Source organism: Drosophila erecta, unplaced genomic scaffold, assembly GCF_003286155.1.
Source record: "Drosophila erecta strain 14021-0224.00,06,07 unplaced genomic scaffold, DereRS2 tig00000092-arrow-pilon, whole genome shotgun sequence".
NCBI classification, from domain to species: Eukaryota; Metazoa; Arthropoda; class Insecta; order Diptera; family Drosophilidae; genus Drosophila; species Drosophila erecta.
In genome coordinates, this window is record NW_020825207.1 from 10,829,094 (window position 1) to 10,849,583 (window position 20,490).

Below are 20,490 nucleotides of genomic sequence, written 5' to 3' on the forward strand. Positions count from 1 at the left end.
GAAATTAAAATAAATTGGAAACTAGGACACATATTTTAGTGTACGTCAGAATTAAATGTAAAAATAAAAGTACGAAAACGAATAAACTGAGAAATTGAAAAACCGTTAATTATGATTGAAGGGTTCTTGTCGGCACCATTCGCGCAAGTTGGCATCCCCAAAAGCGACGAAATGCAGCTCTGCGTGAAAAGAATCTCTGAAGAATAGGAGTGGGGAGCAAAGGAGAAAGCAAATGTCATCGAAACGGAAAGACGAAGAGGCCTGTGAAACGCGAAGAAAAATCCACCTCATCGGCGCTTTAAATGTCAGCTGGCCCAAAGGCAAAACTCCCGGACCTCTCAACTCCTGTCAAACAAATCATCGTGTCGAGCTGAGCAGAACGTCCGGAATAGGGCAACGCGAGTGAAATTGTGTAAATCTCTAGACCCAAAAACCAGTCGAAAGTTCTTCACTGCTTTCTTCACTGCTTTCTTCTCGCTTCTTTGCTTGCCTAAGATACTCGGTTATCGATATTGGGAGTGAGCCTAGAATGGAACGATTTGAAGTACCGCGTGGTAAGCGACCCCGAGTGCAAGTTTCATTGGACGATAAGGAGCGAGCCATAGCCCGAATCCGCTGTGGTGAAACCAAGGCCGGAATATCCCGCGAATTGGGCGTTCCGGAGTCCACGGTTCGCGGTTGGGTAAAACGAGCCGAGCAGCGGTTGGCCCGAGAGACAGCTAGCCAAACGGGTGAGTGCACCGTAGGATAAGCCAGAATTATACCTATAGCATCATTACCAAACAGGTACTGCCAACTATCCCTCCATCCTGGCCATGACCCTGGCCAAGCCGCAAGTCACCATCAGCACAAAATCGTCTGTCATATCCAAATCATCATACTCATCGCCTCCGCTGGATTTGAAATCCCTAAAACGGCCCCAAAAGCGAAACATTAATGGTCATCCGGTGGCACGCACCCAGAATCCAGTCGAGGATTCAGCAGCAACATCCATACCCATCACCGTTCCGACTCCGATGCCCCTTCCTGTGCCACCAATTGTTTCGCCTGACAGTGAGCTACATATGAATGCATGGTTGCATATTTTCAATGCAGGACTTCTGAACTTCACCCTGATTGCCACCGCTGCGGTGCTTCAGGCGCGTTCCCGTGGTTTGGCGGATCGCCTGCCGTTGTCGCAAATTATCGCGGATTTTGTTGATGAAGCCGGCCGTAATGTGAATGCCAATGGGGGTCGGTACCTCGAGGGACAACCGGCGACCGGACACACGAGTCCCAGGCAACGCACAGTCCAAGTTTCCACGCAGGTGCATTCGTATCGCGGGAAGTTGAAGGCACCACCGGCTCATATCACCGCCGAAGATGACGATGACTCCTAGCGGACGTTGATGTGCCACGCTGATGTCACATGGAATGCTCTGGGGGATTATTCTCTGGGCAAGAAGATTAGGAGAGGCTATCAAATACATACATGATTAAAGATATTGTTACTTTTTTTAAATGAGAATAAATACTCTCAGCATGAAAGTATTCCGAAGATCAACAGTACTTTAAAGTTGATTAACAAATTTGATAAACTGCGATTTGAACGCTGCTCCATTAAAATATGCACTATTAAAGTGGATTTTTATTAGATAAACTGTCGTGTCAAAGGTATTCGCTGGTCAGGTCAAATCACTCCAGCGGTTCCAACTCCACAAAGCTGGTCTATGGTTTGGTGGTCGAACCGAAAGGTTTTCCTCAATGGCCATGGCCATATCGATATGCAAATAAAATGAAATGCCAGTTGCTGTCAGTGGGATTATGTTGTTTAAAGCAAATAATTGCATTTTAATTAGCAGCGAAATAAGTGCGATAATTGGCCTTCAGCCGGAGAGACTGGAATCGGATTTCTGGCCGGGAACCGAATAGGTGGCATGGGTGTGGGCCTGGCTGTGGCAGCGTAGTGTATGAATCAGATGCGGCTGGCTTTATTAACCATATTATTATTTCATTTCGGTGCGTGTCATGCAAATTTCTGCGTTTCAGCCGCTTTGCCTTTGTTGCCTGGCTGGTTCGCCGCCTGCCTTTTGGCCGAGTCACGTAATTAAGCGGTTTTATTTGCGGCTTTGCCGCACATTAATTGGTCATGTTAAATGTAAAATTTCATTTGCGCAAAAAACGAAACGTTTCCATTAATGAAATATATTTAATTTTTTCCTGTTCGTGTCGCCATATTTCAGCATTTATGAAAATGATTTTGAAGTGGATTATCGGTTAACTCGACTGAAAACTCTTAGTTTTGTTTTGCCAGTTTGGCTGTCGGGCCATGTGGCTTGGTTTCCTGTATTTAAATTTTTCGTTCTAGCCGTTTTGCGCATTTGTCATTGCCAGGAACAATTAGTGTGTTGTGACAAGGGCAATTGGAATAGCTGTCTACGCACAAAAGAGCTGTTCAGTTAGACAGCGATGTTTTTTGTGCACTGATTGCATTTTATTGCTTGTGTACAATACAATTATGAAACTGAAAAATTAAAGTAATATTTCAGTTTATTAAAAGTTGCACTTTAATGTTTCCACCCAATCGCATGGTGGCCTTTCCATTCACCTCTCACACAGCTCCATTAAGTTGGCCAACATCCTGGCCATACCAAATACCACCCACATCAGAACCGCCGCAAACGGGCCAAACTAAGCCAGTGGAAATGGCCAAGAAAAGGCCTTGCGATTATCCGTACAGTTCATCGACGAGGGCGAGAGTGGCTTTAACATAAACTTTTTCCATTTTCCTGCCTGGCCATAAAAAATATGGATAAGGGACAGGCCTTGGCCTCCATGTTAGACGGAGGGAGAAACGGGCGCCAGAGCCTTTTCCGGATTTCTTCTGCGATTTTCCCAATCATTTTCGGCATTTTAATGCATGGCAGGGCGGAAAAGCCTACAAGGCAAAGTCGAAGGCTCGCCTGCGAACGTGTATCAAAGTTGATTATCGTGGAATATTTTTCAGCATGGATTGAGCAAGAGATTTGTGCTTGTGGCCTGACCTGATTTGCGGCCCAAATCCTAAGCCCTGGGATTTGCGCCTAGATTGGCCATCGCCTCGCTCGCACCTGCTGCTGTTTGTGCTCCAACTTTGATGATGAACTTGTTGAGGAAAAGTTGGCGAGGCAGGAGAGTTTGCGTTGGTCGGAAAATGCAACTTTAATGGCCACGAAAACAATAAACGCTTAATGGAACACGACGGCCAAAGATGCCGCGTTCGCAAGGTGCTAGAAATTGTGTGTTGAAACGGAAGCGGAAACGGAAATCATATGGCACACGGCACTCGAGCACCCGCACACAGCTGCAGCTGCCACAAAGGTGCTTGGCTTTTATGTCCAGCCGGGGAGAGCGTGAAAAGTGCGGAGCTGAGAGGAAAATCGGCGAACTTTCGCCCCCTGCACACAGACCAAAAATAAACGCGTTAGGTTTTTGGAATTGGAATTGCGGTTGCAGCTGCTGGCAGAAGCCGAATGCCCAACAAGTCATAAATCAAACACGTTTAATTAAACTTTACGCACGCCAGTTGCCCTCTCCTCGTCCCTCGTCCCTCGCGCTTTTCCGCACGCCCCCGCTAGAAGAAACTTTTTGACTCTGCACTAAGTAAAAATGCAATTAGAATTGCCAGAGGCCAAAACGACTCCAATGGAAAGCGTCGATCTGTGGACACGGACACGCCCCCCCCCCCTTCCCGCACCGCCCACTTGACTTCTGGTCACGTGGCGGTACGTGCATAACGGTTACTTGCATTGGCGGAATTGTAAACTAGCCTCAAGTATCCCTAAAGTTGAAGTGCACTCGAAGGTGGTGCTATCACCTAAATCGGCGCAATTGCAACCAGCTGCTAACGGTTGGTGTGTGGCCAAAAAATGGATGAAAAAGTTTAGTATTTTTAAATTTCTGTATTTTCATTTAAGCTCTTATAAATTAAAGAAGTGGCGTAAAGGGCTTTTTAAACCCGAAAGAGGTCTTAACATAGTACAGGGCAATAAAGGACAATAATGGCAATTCAAGATAGTTTTATTTAGCGCAATAAAGGTTATGTATTTAATTTTGAGAAATCCGTTTATGTAATGAACGAATTTTAACTCGCACAAATATTCTGCTTCCACTTAATTTTGTGTTTCCCAAAAGAATGCCGCAACTTGTTAAAAGCCGCACAAATGCACTGGCAGAAACTGTGAATGTGGCAAACTGTTTGCTAGCCACCTTTGCCTTGCAGTTATCATTCGGGACTCAGACCACACCACAAACCATCCAAACCAGCCAAACCACCCAGCCACCCAAAACCACCCAAAACCGCCCACCGACTGTCATTGCGAAGGAAATCACGCAATAAACTAGCGGCGAAAACAAAACTTTAACTACTTTTTCCGCTGGCCGCTGAAACTCAGTGGGAAAACTTTTTTGAAACAATACAATTTATATTTATGCGCAGAGGCGACGGCGATGACAAAGAGGGTTTCGGTTGGAAAAGCGGTCGGAAAAGCGGGGCTGTGCTTGCGACTGACCCAGAAAATGGGCGGCTAAAGAAATGCTGGCCAGGATTCTGGCAAAGAGCAAGGAACCGAGCCGAGGCAGCAGAGTTTATTTTAAGTGTTGAAAATAACTTGACCCACATTTGTGTGGTTCCCCTCCCTTTCTGGACGCGCCCTCCCCCACCCGCTTTTCCGGGTGTTGATAACTGTTTTTCCGACCTCCAAATCCCCCGCAAACTCCTCGGAAAACTTGTCCATGTCCATTCAGTGGGCTGAATGCTGAACGAAGCTTAGTCCGAAACTATTGCCAAAACTTTATAACAAATTAATTGCATTTTAAGGGCATGCAAGAACCAGGGATGCACGGAATATTCAAATTTTCATTTGACTCATTGGACTGTGAGGAAATTTACTCGACTGGCCCATTTCCGTCGGATTCGACCACGACGAAATTGAAGCAGAATAACCATTTAGTATCGATCGAGTTTCCCTACTGTAGTTCATGGTAATATCTAAGTATAAAGGAAATTTTTGATTTACCCAAACCAAACTGACGTATATATAATATAAATCAGAATATTTTAAAAGAAGGAAGTACTAAAGGGAAACCTTTTTGTTGACAATGTTATTCTTTTCCTTAAATTGTTTTCATAATTTTCTGTTTACCCAACAGAGAGGCAAATCTGGATGGCTTGCCAAATAAACTTTCCCAGCTTGCTAATTAGTTATCACAAGATAATCGTGTTTGCTCTCGATTTGTGGGTTCGGTCATGTCACAATCCCACTCCGAGGCACAGTTTGCAATCGATACACAGAACTTGGCCAATTAACCCCTTGCCGCCCCATCTAAAACTGGTTAGGAGCCAAAAACAATGCAATCGAAGGATGAAGGAATGGCAGTGGAATGATGAAGTGGGAGCTCATAATGACCCGAAATCCTTTCAGCCCAAATGGAAATTCCCCAGTCGTGCGTATAATTGGAATTAATACAAAAAGCCGTAGAGGAATATCGAACCACACGGGGAGAAAGGAACAATCGGAGTGGGCTGGGAAAATCGGATAGTATTGTAGTATTGTGCCCCGCAGGCCAGACTTAATGACCAAATCCAGCCCGTGGGCTTGACTTCCTGAGAGCTTGATTAAATTTGATTTGTTAGCCGACAAAGAGGTTTCGCTACATGCGGCTTATTGCACTGAGAAAACAAATATTCCAAGGCCCAATCAATAGTCGAATTTATAAGTTTTCGAAACTCAACTCTTTGTTTTGTATTATCACTTCCAGCACGAATAATTTTTGTAAACTAATTGTATTTTGCACGAAAGAGATACAAAGTTAATCAATATATTCTATACAAATATTGTATTGTCAACCAAATACTTTCTCTCAGTGTGCCCATATGGCGTTAGTTGATGTACATATGTACATACAATGTGCATTCATTGAAATTATCTGTTGCCTAATTTGATCTTGCTTCTGGGCGCCAAAATATATTATGATTTTTGACAATAAGAAGGCACTAAGTCAAGCACATATGTACGTATATACATACATATGTATGTACATACAAACACACACAGTCCTTACATACAGTGGCGGATAAAAGTCTACATACGTACGTTTTCTTTGAATTTGTGCGCAAATATGCGTACATACATATATGTATGTACATGCATATATACAAGGACAGTTACATACTTACAAAGAACATCGTGCATGAAATTAATTCCCCAAGATTTCCTGTTTGTTTTTGTTGCCGATGGATTGATTAATGGATTTTAATACTTAACAACTGCGGGAGAAGCGATGACCAAATAAACGCACTTAAGAAATTACATTTATGTTACTTAGATCGATAATTCAAGTTTACTGCGCACTTCTCTGCTTGTTGCAACGCGATCGAGTTTCACCACACTAAACGGTCTGAGGTGAGTTTGGAGGATCACACCGCGCACAGTTATCATTTGTTTAGGAACGATTGGAAATAAAAGGTAGCTCTCACTCTTCTAATATTTGCATCAACTTAAAAGAGTAAACATAAGCAATCAAAACTGACTGCGCACTATTGAAAAATCGAAGTTTTTGTTGCATTTGAAACACGTAATAGTTGAATAGACTATGTTTCGTATGTTTTTAGCCTTAAGACCACATTTAATTCCTTTCTTCAACTTTATTCTTCAAATCAAATTGTACAAGCACCAAAACTTGAACCAAGACATAGAACAAATAAACTAAACTAGTTTGTTTATTGAAAACGAACAGTCCACAGACCTTATAAGTGGCGGGATGACAACGAAGGTGATCCGAAAAAAGTTCCAGCTAAAAATGGATGATTTAAGTATTAAAATTATTTGAGTAGACATAAGTATGTTACCTTCAAGTGAAAATTCCTTTTGACCAGCTCCAGGTGACTGAATTCCCGCAGGAGGCCTCCTATTTTGAGGTCACTTCGCCGGGTGACGTCGTCCACAACATTCATCAGCAAAACAGCGCTCCAATAATGAGAAATCACCACCCACTGTCCCAGGATTTTTGTGTAACTTGTGGTTTCTATGGAATCGTTGCCAAATTGCACTCCATGATATACCAGATTTACATTCGTAACAAACATTTTCAGCAAAAGAAGGGCGATGGGCAGGTCAAAGGTTCGAAAGACTTGCCGGGTTAGTCGCTGATTCTCCGCAAAAAGTTGAAAGAGATTAGCCAGGTCTCCGAGGGATCTATTGACCTTATTTGCTGATAAAACTAAGGAGTTGCGTTCTTCATAATTAAGAAATGAGCACAAATCCTTGAGTGCTATATGAAGCCTCTCACTCTGCCAGTGGAGAATCAGCAGAACCACACAGATTCCAGTCATCATAAAGACCACATATATAAACTGTATAATATGGGCTACAATCATTGCAGTTTTACTAAATCTTTGAATTGAATCAATTCTTAACAAAAGTAAAGTCCCCATCAGAATGCTGAGATTTGCGACGAGTAACATCTGGAAAAGCACATTTCTAACTCTTTTCCGTAGTGTGGAAAACTTTCTGGAATGATCATCCAGTTTTTCGCACTTAAGAAAGTGACATATTAAGTGTTCACCCAACTTCAAAAGCCTTTTTCTTTTAAGCCACATCATGAGAACACCCGAAAACATGGCCATAATTCGGGTGATGTTGGTGAGATTAAATGCCCATTGAAGGACTGGATTGCTGCTCATGTAGCTGTCATCGTACATGTAGTGCGGAAATGTGAAGGGCAGGACCATCAACAGAACGCCGTGCAGACAGGACGTATAGATGAGGTACCATCTAAGCTGGTATCCCAGAAGAAACTGTCCCTTCTTGAGAGGAGCAGGCAGCAGACCACAGGCAATTCCATATATGTACATGCATTTAAACAGCATTACGGACAACTGCTTCCGGCGAAGGACGACCGTCAACTGTTCTATGGAATCGATGGAAGCTCCGCTATCCTGCCGGAAATCGGAGAACCTGTCTGCTCATCGCCATTCCTTCGCAAGCTCAGTAAACTTTAGCCTAATTAGTTGATTGCCGCGCTTAGTACGTGGTCAGTTACCTGGCGGCCTTAAGTGCAACATGTTGCATCCGAAACTGGGTCGCGTGATGAAAGTGGTCTACTACCATTCCGTTGTCTTCGCCCTAATGAGTACTACCCTAAGGATACGCTCCCACAGGAAATGCATACGCTTAGCGAAGGTCTCGCGAACTTACACCATATACAGCTTATTTGTAGGCATATTCCTGTTCCTGAACGTGTACTACATGGTGCCCCGGCTCATAGAAGATGGCTACATGAAGTACAACATAGTCCTGCAGTGGAACTTCTTTGCCATGCTCTTGCTTCGAGCCATCGCAGTGGTGGGCTGCTATGGAACCCTGTGGCTGAAGCGCCACGAAAACATTCGGCTCTATAAGAACTCGCTGGTTTATTGGAAGAGGTTCGGACACATAATGAAGGCCATAGTAGACAGGAACGAGCTGCTCGACCTGCAAGCGTCCCTGGCCAGAATAATGGTCCGGAAAATAATATTGCTGTATGGCGCTTTTCTATGCTCCACGGTGCTGCAGTATCAATTGCTCAGTGTGATTAACAAACAGAGTTTAGTGGCTTTCAGTGCGCGACTCACGCACTTCCTGCACTTCTTGTCCGTGAAAATGGGTTTTTGCGGTATACTTGTTCTGCTGAATCATCAGTTTTTGGTAATCCACCTGGCAATAAACGCCCTTCATGGAAGGAAGGCCCAAAATAAATGGAAAGCCCTGCGCTCCGTAGCCTCCATGCACCTGAAAACCGTTCAAATAGCTAAGAGGATCTTTGGCCTGTATGACATCATTAACGCCACGGTGTTTATCAACATGTTTATGAGCGCTATTAATATCCTTTATCATGCCGTCCAGTACAGCAATAGCACCATTAAGTCAGATGGTTGGGGCATCTTATTTGGCAACGGATTGATCGTTTTCAACTTCTGGGGAACCCTGATGCTAATGGAAATACTGGACAACGTGGTAACCTCCTGCAATAATACTGGCCAGCAACTAAGGCAATTTTGCGATCTACCGAAAGTGGGCTCACGGCTGCAAAGGGAGGTGAGTCCTTGGCATCAAACTAAATTTAATATATGTATATAAACATTTTCCCATTTAGTTGGATGTTCTGACCTTACAGCTGAGGCGGAACAGGTTGGTCTACAAAATATGTGGAATTGTGGAGCTGGACAAACCCGCTTGCCTTAGTTATATTGGCTCTATTCTGAGCAACGTCATTATCCTCATGCAGTTCGATTTGAGACGCCAAAGACAACCAAGCAATGATCATCTGCACCTTATCAATTTGTTCAAGAACAAAACAGAAGTGTAGAGAAAAGCTTACAAATATTTTGTTTTGTTATTACTCTTGCTGTCGAACTGAATTTTAACCATTCATGAAAGGTTTGTTACCACGATATGATATGTAAATGTCAACCAAGCAAGCTTTCAGGACTTTACATGATATTAAAAAGCTCTCTGCAAGCTTACAGGACTCGCCGTTATGGGAATATTATAGGAAATAAAATTCGAAACTAATGCTTTTTCGTTTTGAGTTCTCTTTTATAGCGGATAAATAAGTCTACAAAAAAGTTATTTTAAGGGCCAGATATAAATGAATCTGTGCCTCGTTTTCTATAAACGAATACTTCGAATGCTTCGTTTTCTATAAATCTTAAAAAAATAGTTTTCCATAATGTAGAAATGAAACTTGGGAGATTTACGCAGACCTTTGAACCACAAAACATTTTTGTAAAATTGAGATTGAAATTCATTTATGTAACTTTACAAGCGATACTACATAAGCAATTAATTTTCAGCCATATATTTTATAGGCAATCTGGCAGAGAACTAACACATTGGTTATTATACTTCGGGTCATGTTGTGGACGGATGAATTATTCAGATCGAATAGGCCAACGATGTGCAGACGTCTTACACGTTTTGGATTCAGTTGAAGTTTGCGATTCATGTAGAACAGGGAGAACTCTAACTAGAGTAAAGGTAGTTAATATGTTTGCACTTTCAATTCAACAAAAAATAATTACCTTTCTAGACAGAATCATTCCCCTGCTTTTGCTACATTGACTTTCCGAAAAATTGATGTCCCACAGATTGGCGACGCCTTCCAGGAGAGCCAACCACTTCCTGCGGTTAATCTCAAATATGGAAAATTGCATTATGATTTCGACGTGATGGGTTAGAAATATAACCACATACAGTACTCCCTTCCATATGTGAAAGGTTTTATCAAATTCCAGGTAAATCCACAATCGAAACAAAACAGCAATGGTGAATATATAAGTGGTGAGCAGGTTGAAGAGCAACTGCCACTGGAAGATGTCAACTATCTGCTTGAGTAGCTCATCCAATTGGCGACAGCGCCTCCAAAGTTTTCGCCAGGCGGCAAGGATTTGCATCAGTCCCATCTCTCGCGGAATGCCATTCCGTCCGGGCAAGGCCTCTAGATCTTGGACCATTTCCAGAACCCCCTGTGACATATTCACCAGCAGCCAATTGCCAGCTACTTCGACCATATAGACCGTCAAATCCACATAGCTCATTAATAGAATCATGATTAGGGCGTACACTATGGCAGCCATTTGGTATGGAACCATAGCTCTCCTCAAACTGGAGTTACCCTCGCAATTAACCAAGGAGTCCCGGGTCACCAGCTGCTGGGTAAGGAGCACAAATCGAGAGCTGGTCAGCAATGCCTTGCACAGGCATCTATTCCTGCAATCGTTTCCCAGGTGAAATCGGAATTTGTGCAACAGTTTCATCAAGTCGTTGCCCAACTTCTGCAATCGACGTCTCTGTATCCACACACTGCTCATTAGGAAGAGCATGGTCAGGAGTTTGGTCAGAGCCACCACGTTGTAGACCACTGCAAACATGCCCGCATCTGGACAATCGTAGATGTTGCCCGTTAGCAGGAACAGGGCGAATGGAAGGATCAAAAGGTAGGACACATTCAGGATCGCGCAGTATGTCACCGTGGGCACATGATTAAGGATAAAACGATGATTTGAGGCATCGTATTGCAGATTACACAGTCCTATCAAACGGCTCACTTGAAAGTAAGTACGTAGTAAAAAGTATTGATTCATTTTGGAGCACGTTGAAAGCGAAACTAAGGTTAGAAATGGATCTACCATAATAGTTGATGCACAAGCAAACTAAAAGGACTCCAGGGACTTTTTAAAGGACACGCAACGAACGCAACAGGGAGACTCACTTATATCAAGGGTGTTTATCTATTATTATATATCTACATTTTGAACTTAGAAAAGTATATTCCTGCTTAAATATAATATTTGTAAATTAAAATACAATTTTGAAACTAACTAAAAAATATCAATCGAATCACACAACTATTTATATATATATTATGTATTTCCCGTTTTAAAAACTAAAAATAATGGGTTAATAAAATAGTCAACTTAAATATGGAGAGTATTTAAGGTTCAAATGCTAAAGAATAAGTTTTCCATTGCTATTCTTATCGAAAATCAAATGATGAAGTAGTTATCTAAAAATTAATCATTTATTCAGCTATTTTTCGTTTTGCAATTTCAAGTGGTTGTAGCTCGTGTGTTTGGTTTGTTCTTATCAAAATACCGCTTGATTGCTTATCTTAGTAGGTAGTCGGTAGTTTGTTTAAATGTAAGCTTATGCATAAACTACCGCAACGAAATGATGATGCTGAAGCGTATTGTGTCGAATCGTACTCCTATGCGTTAACTAGAAACTAATTATAAATTCAAGCATATTACATAAAATCACACAACAATCTCTGGTGCATTATTGCACTCGCTCTGACTTCGTTGTAAGTGGTTACGCACTATATGGAATATACACTCAGATAAGTTTGTGTCCAGATAACGGTGGGTTGATTTTAAAAAACTTATGTCAAGTCGAACATTTTTTAAATTAATTTAAAAAAATACAAATTGGAATAACTAACATTTGCTTACTACGGGTGTGACTTTTTAGTAACTTATTGTGGTACAAAATAGCTAAGCGAAAAATATTTCAGTTGAATAAACAGAACCTTATTTTTCAGGAAAAAATACTGATTTTTAAACCAGAAAATATCACTATTGAAAAGCTTGGAAAAATCAACCCACCTAAATCTAACTATATGTATGGTTAATGGTAAGGATGAATAACATTCCGTGTTTCATTTAGCACAATTGACATCTACACCTAGTAATTAACCCGTTGCATTTACGCCACAATATGGCTGTTTTTGTTTAGATCGGTGAGCAGCTCAGCGCCGAGGTCTTCAGCCTCCAAAAGATCGTTGCAGGCATCGCCGTTCAGCGAATGTGGAATGCTTGTGGATAGCACCATCCCCCGACTCCCCGTCCCAATGACAATATCATCGGGCGGGGAGTTCCGACGCCTCTCACGCTCTCTGACAATGTGCGGCGCTTCGTTGAACTCGTCCAACTCATCCATGCCTGTAACAGAAATTACCTTATTCAATTTTCGGATTTCGGTTATAAGCCGACCGCACTCACCTGCATATTTGGTGCCCGCTAAGAGCAGATATTGACCCGCTCGATGCGGCCACAACAGACCCGTCATCACACAATAGGCCATGCAGTCTGCCGAATTGGTGATGCCTTGCAGCAACTTGTAGCGCCACATGGGGCTGACTTGCAGCGCCACAATTGCCACGATGGGTAGGTATATAAACCACACCAAACTGGAAGCGCCCAGGTGAAGTAGAAAGTCCAGTTTTTTTGTGGAGTGCTCGTACTTCATTGTGTTGCGCAGCTCGTACAGAAACCACATCATAAAGGAAGTGCTGTAATTGCAATTACAGCAAGTTAGACGACTTTTACTTCGAAAAACTTTAAGGACCTACCGTAGTATTAAAACTATCCAGCCGGGCCACGTCTGGTATTCATCGATGTCGGAAACCACATCGACTTCCGTCTGCAAACATTTATGGACTTTAATGTTGGCAAATCTATAGTTTATCATGCTTCACTACTTACCCTATCCCAGATGTAAAGAAACACGTGGAACGCACAGTATGGCACCCAGATGGACATGAGGATTATCCATCCCGTTCTGCTGATCTGCTGCCTGGTAACTGCCCATCCTTTGGCCAGCAGCAGCAGAATCAACATAAATGTGGTGCGGCTCAGGATGTCCAGGACATCTCCCGCCGCCTGTAATCTTGGCTCGCCCACTCCGTTGGCCGCATAGTGAATTAGGTGAGCGGTGATCAGAGCCAGGCTGACGAACTCGCTGAGCAGACTCAGGGTAAACAACTTGGTCACTGGATGCTTTTGCCGCCGCACCGCATAAATTTGCATGGGCAGCAGAATTATGTAGACGAGCAGGAACACCAGGTACATTTCCAGCAGATTCTGCTGATCGTACGAGTACTGGTACGTGAGTGGATGTGCGGCCGAGTTGTTCGGGTGCAGGTTGACCAAATGGATGTCGTAGTGCAGTGTGTTGAGCAGGTTGCTGCCCAACTTACTTAGCCTTGGCAAGGTCTCGTGCGCGTGCCACTGGCAGGTGCTTTTGTTTTGATAACAGGCCACCAGGGAGAGGTACCAAAATCTGTCAACAAAACACATCAACCAGTTTAAACAATAAAGCAAAATCAAAGTTCATTCAAATCAGTTCATTCTCTGGAAAAATAATTATTCAAAGTCATGTCGGAAACATTGAACAACACAAATGTTATCTCAGCTTTCCGTTCACAAACTAGAGAAAACGTAATAAATAAACAAAGATATGGGGTTTCATTCATTCTATCAGTATGGAGCAAGCTCCATTGGAAAGGCCTATATATAGACAGAAAGGCAGTCTCTGAGAATGAATTGAGTATTCCCGAAGCCAGCTCTTATCTTCTGAATTGTATTTCAGGGAAAAACAAGAACTCACCTTGGTTCCGCCTCCAGGTTGAGAACGTAGGTGAACTGTGATCCCGGGACTACGTTTCCGGGTGCATCTTCATCGCTGCAGAGCTGATTAACGGGACAGGGAACATGGCGCAGGAAGTCCCTTTTGGCACGAGGATTACACGTGGAATCGTAGGCGATCCTTTGGAGGCGAGAGAACATCCCTGTGCAGGCGGCTTCCCGGCTCCTTTGGCTGCGATTGCCGTAGAACTCGAGGAAGGTGCTCCTGTCCAGAACGACGAGTGTCAAAGGAACCGCATACTTATCCGACGACGTGACATTGCCGTAGATATATCCGTAGGCATTGCGCCGTGTCAGATCCGCCTTGTTAAAGCCGAATTTCGCCAGGAACTGGAAGAAGTCCCCCGTCTGGAATTGTCCGCTGATGTGGGTGGCACTGCTCGGGGACAGGGCGATCGAGATTATGGTGAATATGAATCCCAGGAGAATGGTCCTGCGATTGCAGGTCCACCTTTCTCTTCTTATCAGTGGTTGTTGTTTGGTTGCAGCCTCTTCCTCTTCCACTTCTCCCATTGCGGGATTCCCGGACAGCTGCTCCACCATTCCGGATGCCACGTTGGCACCGCCCACTCGCCAAGGTGGTGCTCCCTTGTGCATCGCTTGCAAGTTGGCACAGCGAGGTCTATTTTTATTTTTGTTTTGCGGAAATTTCCACAGCACAAATCCCCAATCGCTAGAGATGTAAGAACCGAATCGATGCCTTTGTCATCGGCGATGTTTCTGGCGATATTTTAGCTTGTTTCTTGCTATCGAATAATTAGCGGATACACACTCCACGCATAGTGACTAGCCGAGACATCATCCTTTTCTTTGGGACTCTTGAAAAAGTTGCAATAAAATTGGAAATCAATTTAAAAATATTAAGCGGTTTAATTTTTACGAAAACTATAGAAAAAGACTACTTCTTATAAGTCTGTTAATATTAGGAAAAAATCTAACAAATACAATGCCATTATTTGAAGTTTAAAGTATATATATTCAACTTTAAAGGGTATCTATATAAAGGTAGACATGGTGAAAAAAGTTAAAGATCTAATATGCACATTTTCAATTCCCTTGTGAAATTCGCAACAAAAGCATACATTTCTAGGATTAATGAACAATGGAACTCTTTAGCAGTAACCCAAATGGGCGTCTTATCTTATCAATTTCTTATACATTAAGCCCTCACACGCATGCCAATGGCAATTTCGAACAATAAATTTTAATAATTCCCAAATTTATGCGGTAAAAAGTGCCACCCTTTCAGCCCCCAAAAACTTCAAAGTGCAAAGTTGGATTATACGTATGTAGCTCCCAGATTCCTCACCGTAACCTCAACGAGCATCCCTTCCGCTTATTTATTTAAAATGCAGCTCGCGGTGGCTGGAAATTCTCGTGTGGATTGCGGATTGCCACGCCCCCTTCTCCCTTCTCCTTCTCCACCAGCAAAGGTGCAAAAAATCCACACTCTTTGACAATTCCTTTGAGATTTGATTGCGGGAGGGAGACAGCTGGAGAGTGTGCGAAAGGGAGAGTGCGGTTTTGCATAAAAATATGAAGCCATTGAAATGTAGATTTTCCCATTGTGATGTTGGAAGATGAAAACTTTGATTCTTGGAGCAGATCAGGCGAAGCTTACAGCTAGCTGTGTATATCGCTCCTTCCCCCGATGACCCACATTTTCGACCATTTCTTACTCAGCCATTGATGACGCCGCAGAAACGAAGAAGGACTCGCCAAAGGAGCAGCAAAATTCATGAGTTTTTGGCATTTGTTGACAGCCACAGTTCACTCAGTTGTGCAAAAGTCAAGACAAACACAATAAATGCGATTCTAGGGGGTTTTTCCAATAGCCAAATACAGTCAAGCATCGCCAATTAGATATTTGCTACAACATAAAACAATTCATTTTCGGGATAGCAGTCTTATTTTTATGGAGTTACGATGCTGGCATTCTATCTCTGGGCAATTATTCCTGTTCGCTTATCGAAACTTGACTGTACATACTGGCAAGCCCACAATAACTGAAGCGAAATAACTTACTACAAATTATTCGGCAAATATTAAGCACACATAACATGTGAACAAGTCAGAAAGTTCATTTCAATGTCTGCCGACGACCCCAATAATAAAATCCGACAAGGTTGGCAAAAATACAAAAGAAGCGCCATTTGTCGTCCTTTTCTGACGGACTGCCACCCTCTCTTTCCCACTCCCCCATCCCTTTCTTTTCGATTGAAGAAGCGAACAGTTCATTGAAATGCCAGCGACGAAACATGGACAATGAAGGTTCAATGATGGCTAGGTGGAAAAGTTGGGGAGTTCCTCGGCATGATTTCCGCCAACTGTGCACAAAGTGTATTTTATTTTTGATTAGGCAGGCGCGACTGTTTTTGTTTGGGCAATAAAGAGATGACGGAGCAGTCGGCGTGATTAGCCAGATACACAGATGCTATATCTTCGCCAGATCGATCGGAACAGTCATGAGTAGTTAAAATTGACTTACACAAAAATAAAACAAGATAGAATGCTATAGTCGAGTTCCCCGACTTTCTCAGCTAGTGGAAGTGCAACCCAGAAATTTTTAACAATCTATTTAACTTTCTATTTAAATTTCTAAATTTGAATGCAGATTTTTAGATAATTGCGCCAGAAACATTTAGAGGTATGCCACTTTAAAATCCGATTAAGATAAGTTGAGTTATGGAGCTTAGAACTTCAGCCTAGGGACACTTCTTACTTTTCTTGGATTTCTACATCAGAAAAATTACAAAAAATTAAAAAAAAAAAATATTTCTAAATTTGAATGCAATTTTTTAGAGAATTGCGCCAGAAACATTTAGAGGTATGCCACTTCAAAATCCGATTAAGATAAGTTGAGTTATGAAGTATAGAACTTCAACCTTGGGACATTTTTTAATTTTTTGAGCTTCTACAACATTATACACAGAAAAATTCGAAAAAAATTGAAAAAAAAATAATTTTATAAATTTGAATGCAGATGTGTAGAGAATTGCGCCAGAAACATTTAGAGGTATGCCACTTCAAAATCCGATTAAGATAAGTTGAGTTATGAAGTATAGAACTTCAACCTTGGGACATTTTTTAATTTTTTGAGCTTCTACAACATTATACACAGAAAAATTCGAAAAAAATTGAAAAAAAAATAATTTTGTAAATTTGAATGCAGATGTGTAGAGAATTGCGCCAGAAAAATTTAGAGCTATGCCACTTCAAAATCCGATTAAGATAAGTTGAGTTATGGAGTATAGAACTTCAGCCTTGGTACATTTTTTATGTTTTTTGAACTTCTACAACATTATACACAGAAAAATTCGAAAAAAATTGAAAAAAAAATAATTTTGTAAATTTGAATGCAGATGTGTAGAGAATTGCGCCAGAAACATTTAGAGGTATGCCACTTCAAAATCCGATTAAGATAAGTTGAGTTATGAAGTATAGAACTTCAGCCTTGGGACATTTTTTAATTTTTTGAACTTCTACAACATTATACACAGAAAAATTCGAAAAAAATTAAAAAAAAAATAATTTTGTAAATTTGAATGCAGATATGTAGAGAATTGCGCCAGAAACATTTAGAGGTATGCCACTTCAAAATCCGATTAAGATAAGTTGAGTTATGAAGTATAGAACTTCAGCCTTGGTACATTTTTTATGTTTTTTGAACTTCTACAACATTATACACAGAAAAATTCGAAAAAAATTAAAAAAAAAATAATTTTGTAAATTTGAATGCAGATGTGTAGAGAATTGCGCCAGAAACATTTAGAGGTATGCCACTTCAAAATCCGATTAAGATAAGTTGAGTTATGGAGTATAGAACTTCAGCCTTGGTACATTTTTTATGTTTTTTGAACTTCTACAACATTATACACAGAAAAATTCGAAAAAAATTGAAAAAAAAATAATTTGGTAAATTTGAATGCAGATGTGTAGAGAATTGCGCCAGAAACATTTAGAGGTATGCCACTTCAAAATCCGATTAAGATAAGTTGAGTTATGAAGTATAGAACTTCAACCTTGGGACATTTTTTAATTTTTTGAACTTCTACAACATTATACACAGAAAAATTCGAAAAAAATTAAAAAAAAAATAATTTTGTAAATTTGAATGCAGATATGTAGAGAATTGCGCCAGAAACATTTAGAGGTATGCCACTTCAAAATCCGATTAAGATAAGTTGAGTTATGAAGTATAGAACTTCAACCTTGGGACATTTTTTAATTTTTTGAGCTTCTACAACATTATACACAGAAAAATTCGAAAAAAATTGAAAAAAAAATAATTTTGTAAATTTGAATGCAGATGTGTAGAGAATTGCGCCAGAAAAATTTAGAGCTATGCCACTTCAAAATCCGATTAAGATAAGTTGAGTTATGAAGTATAGAACTTCAGCCTTGGGACATTTTTTAATTTTTTGAACTTCTACAACATTATACACAGAAAAATTCGAAAAAAAATAAAAAAAAAATAATTTTGTAAATTTGAATGCAGATGTGTAGAGAATTGCGCCAGAAACATTTAGAGGTATGCCACTTCAAAATCCGATTAAGATAAGTTGAGTTATGGAGTATAGAACTTCAGCCTTGGTACATTTTTTATGTTTTTTGAACTTCTACAACATTATACACAGAAAAATTCGAAAAAAATTGAAAAAAAAATAATTTTGTAAATTTGAATGCAGATGTGTAGAGAATTGCGCCAGAAACATTTAGAGGTATGCCACTTCAAAATCCGATTAAGATAAGTTGAGTTATGGAGTATAGAACTTCAGCCTTGGTACATTTTTTATGTTTTTTGAACTTCTACAACATTATACACAGAAAAATTCGAAAAAAATTGAAAAAAAAATAATTTGGTAAATTTGAATGCAGATGTGTAGAGAATTGCGCCAGAAACATTTAGAGGTATGCCACTTCAAAATCCGATTAAGATAAGTTGAGTTATGAAGTATAGAACTTCAACCTTGGGACATTTTTTAATTTTTTGAGCTTCTACAACATTATACACAGAAAAATTCGAAAAAAATTGAAAAAAAAATAATTTTGTAAATTTGAATGCAGATGTGTAGAGAATTGCGCCAGAAACATTTAGAGGTATGCCACTTCAAAATCCGATTAAGATAAGTTGAGTTATGAAGTATAGAACTTCAACCTTGGGACATTTTTTAATTTTTTGAGCTTCTACAACATTATACACAGAAAAATTCGAAAAAAATTGAAAAAAAAATAATTTTGTAAATTTGAATGCAGATGTGTAGAGAATTGCGCCAGAAAAATTTAGAGCTATGCCACTTCAAAATCCGATTAAGATAAGTTGAGTTATGAAGTATAGAACTTCAGCCTTGGGACATTTTTTAATTTTTTGAACTTCTACAACATTATACACAGAAAAATTCGAAAAAAAATAAAAAAAAAATAATTTTGTAAATTTGAATGCAGATGTGTAGAGAATTGCGCCAGAAACATTTAGAGGTATGCCACTTCAAAATCCGATTAAGATAAGTTGAGTTATGGAGTATAGAACTTCAGCCTTGGTACATTTTTTATGTTTTTTGAACTTCTACAACATTATACACAGAAAAATTCGAAAAAAATTGAAAAAAAAATAATTCTGTAAATTTGAATGCAGATGGGTAGAGAATTGCGCCAGAAACATTTAGAGGTATGCCACTTCAAAATCCGATTAAGATAAGTTGAGTTATTTGGATATTTTTAAATTTTTTTGAATATCTAATTTAATATGTAAACTTCAGCCTTGGGCCATTTTTTAATTTTTTTGAAGTTTCACAACAATATAACATCAGAAAAATTAAAAAAAATATATTATATTTAATTAAAGAAAAAAAGTTAGAATGCTATAGTGGAGTTCCCTGACTATCAGATACCCGTAAATCAGCTAGTGGAAGTGCGAAAGAGAAATTTCTAGTCACTTTTTGAGTAACGGATATAAAAATGAATTTAATACGTTGATGCCTACGATCCAGTAAGCTTTGAGTTTGATTTCTCGTGTTTCGACTACAGCATTTACTTTAGTTCCTTAAAGGTTAGTTTTTAGCAATTGTTATTAATCGAAACTTCAGTTCTATTCCCAGCCTGATTTCTAGACATGGAAACACCCGACAATAGGTTGTATATGTGCACCATGTGCTTTCGAAAGTGCTTTTGGAACGATCTGTCGAGGAAGGAGCTCCGCTGCACTCAGTGCAGTCTGCCTCCAAGGATCTGTGCCATTTGCAATAAGAGATTCGAGCCGAGGGAGATGTCGCATGTCTACTGCAATCGATGCCATTTCTATATCCTCAAACATGCCGCAGTCAAGCCCCCTTCCTTGAAGGAAAGTCCCGAGGGAGCGTTGGATGCTGGAAAATATAGAGAAGAATCCTCGTTTACGGAACGCTGGAAGGAGATTAGAGACGCCGCTGGAATCGTGGACGACGGATTCAGCGACTGAGTCACCATGCACTTTGTTTTGATCAGTGTAAAATGGATATGAAATGCTA

The 20,490-nt window shown here is 40.5% G+C and overlaps 7 protein-coding genes across 8 annotated transcripts in view; 3 read left to right on the forward strand and 4 right to left on the reverse strand.

Moving 5' to 3' along the window:
* Positions 1–6,432, reverse strand: part of LOC6548102 (ERI1 exoribonuclease 2) — a 99,716-nt gene extending 93,284 nt beyond the window's left edge. The window contains exon 1 of the mRNA XM_026981160.1: positions 6,197–6,432. The gene's annotated coding sequence lies outside the window, so the exon portion shown is untranslated. The remainder of the gene's footprint in view (positions 1–6,196) is intronic.
* On the forward strand, positions 509–1,379 carry LOC6548377. The gene is made up of 2 exons (XM_001975100.3): positions 509–731; positions 787–1,379. Exons 1-2 carry the CDS (start codon positions 530–532, stop codon positions 1,377–1,379), a joined length of 795 nt encoding a protein of 264 aa, XP_001975136.1. The 5' UTR covers positions 509–529.
* Positions 6,433–6,645: 213 nt separating the features above from the next.
* Positions 6,646–7,888, reverse strand: LOC6548376 (putative gustatory receptor 58a). The gene is made up of 2 exons (XM_001975099.1): positions 6,869–7,888; positions 6,646–6,813 (listed from the first exon to the last, which is right to left on the reverse strand). The coding sequence occupies exons 1-2, from the start codon at positions 7,886–7,888 to the stop codon at positions 6,646–6,648; spliced, it is 1,188 nt and encodes a 395-aa protein (XP_001975135.1).
* A 188-nt stretch (positions 7,889–8,076) lies between these two features.
* On the forward strand, positions 8,077–9,553 carry LOC6548375 (putative gustatory receptor 58b). Its single transcript, XM_001975098.3, has 2 exons — positions 8,077–9,095; positions 9,154–9,553. Exons 1-2 carry the CDS (start codon positions 8,082–8,084, stop codon positions 9,364–9,366), a joined length of 1,227 nt encoding a protein of 408 aa, XP_001975134.1. The 5' UTR covers positions 8,077–8,081; the 3' UTR covers positions 9,367–9,553.
* A 296-nt stretch (positions 9,554–9,849) lies between these two features.
* Positions 9,850–11,197, reverse strand: LOC6547987 (putative gustatory receptor 58c). The gene is made up of 2 exons (XM_001975097.2): positions 10,082–11,197; positions 9,850–10,026 (listed from the first exon to the last, which is right to left on the reverse strand). Exons 1-2 carry the CDS (start codon positions 11,189–11,191, stop codon positions 9,850–9,852), a joined length of 1,287 nt encoding a protein of 428 aa, XP_001975133.2. The 5' UTR covers positions 11,192–11,197.
* Positions 11,198–11,558: 361 nt separating this feature from the next.
* Positions 11,559–14,725, reverse strand: LOC6547986. Its single transcript, XM_001975096.3, has 5 exons — positions 13,947–14,725; positions 13,043–13,619; positions 12,910–12,980; positions 12,560–12,849; positions 11,559–12,499 (listed from the first exon to the last, which is right to left on the reverse strand). The coding sequence occupies exons 1-5, from the start codon at positions 14,579–14,581 to the stop codon at positions 12,264–12,266; spliced, it is 1,809 nt and encodes a 602-aa protein (XP_001975132.1). The 5' UTR covers positions 14,582–14,725; the 3' UTR covers positions 11,559–12,263.
* A 5,270-nt stretch (positions 14,726–19,995) lies between these two features.
* On the forward strand, positions 19,996–20,489 carry LOC6547985. 2 transcript variants are annotated; one of them, XM_001975095.3, is made up of 2 exons: positions 19,996–20,033; positions 20,095–20,489. In XM_001975095.3, exon 2 carries the CDS (start codon positions 20,097–20,099, stop codon positions 20,439–20,441), a length of 345 nt encoding a protein of 114 aa, XP_001975131.1. In that variant the 5' UTR covers positions 19,996–20,033; positions 20,095–20,096; the 3' UTR covers positions 20,442–20,489. The 2 variants fall into 2 exon arrangements, with proteins under 2 accessions (XP_001975131.1, XP_026836599.1); XM_026980798.1 differs by having other exon boundaries at positions 20,009–20,033; positions 20,083–20,489.
* Position 20,490: the final 1 nt, after the last annotated feature.

Bases quoted from the DNA above. Each gene is read 5' to 3' on its own strand.
- LOC6547986 (XM_001975096.3), bottom strand. From the start codon at position 14,581: ATGCACAAGGGAGCACCACCTTGGCGAGTGGGCGGTGCCAACGTGGCA. The intron at 12,850-12,909 runs GTAGGTCCTTAA...TTGCAATTACAG, and splicing joins TGGATAGTTTTAATACTACG to CACTTCCTTTATGATGTGGT. The intron at 12,500-12,559 runs GTGAGTGCGGTC...TTTCTGTTACAG, and splicing joins AGCGGGCACCAAATATGCAG to GCATGGATGAGTTGGACGAG.
- LOC6548377 (XM_001975100.3), top strand. From the start codon at position 530: ATGGAACGATTTGAAGTACCGCGTGGTAAGCGACCCCGAGTGCAAGTT. The intron at 732-786 runs GTGAGTGCACCG...ATTACCAAACAG, and splicing joins AGAGACAGCTAGCCAAACGG to GTACTGCCAACTATCCCTCC.
- LOC6548375 (XM_001975098.3), top strand. From the start codon at position 8,082: ATGTTGCATCCGAAACTGGGTCGCGTGATGAAAGTGGTCTACTACCAT. The intron at 9,096-9,153 runs GTGAGTCCTTGG...TTTCCCATTTAG, and splicing joins GCTCACGGCTGCAAAGGGAG to TTGGATGTTCTGACCTTACA.
- LOC6548376 (XM_001975099.1), bottom strand. From the start codon at position 7,888: ATGCTGTTTAAATGCATGTACATATATGGAATTGCCTGTGGTCTGCTG. The intron at 6,814-6,868 runs GTAACATACTTA...ATCCATTTTTAG, and splicing joins AAAGGAATTTTCACTTGAAG to CTGGAACTTTTTTCGGATCA.
- LOC6547985 (XM_001975095.3), top strand. From the start codon at position 20,097: ATGGAAACACCCGACAATAGGTTGTATATGTGCACCATGTGCTTTCGA.
- LOC6547987 (XM_001975097.2), bottom strand. From the start codon at position 11,191: ATGGTAGATCCATTTCTAACCTTAGTTTCGCTTTCAACGTGCTCCAAA. The intron at 10,027-10,081 runs GTAATTATTTTT...CCTTTACTCTAG, and splicing joins GAATGATTCTGTCTAGAAAG to TTAGAGTTCTCCCTGTTCTA.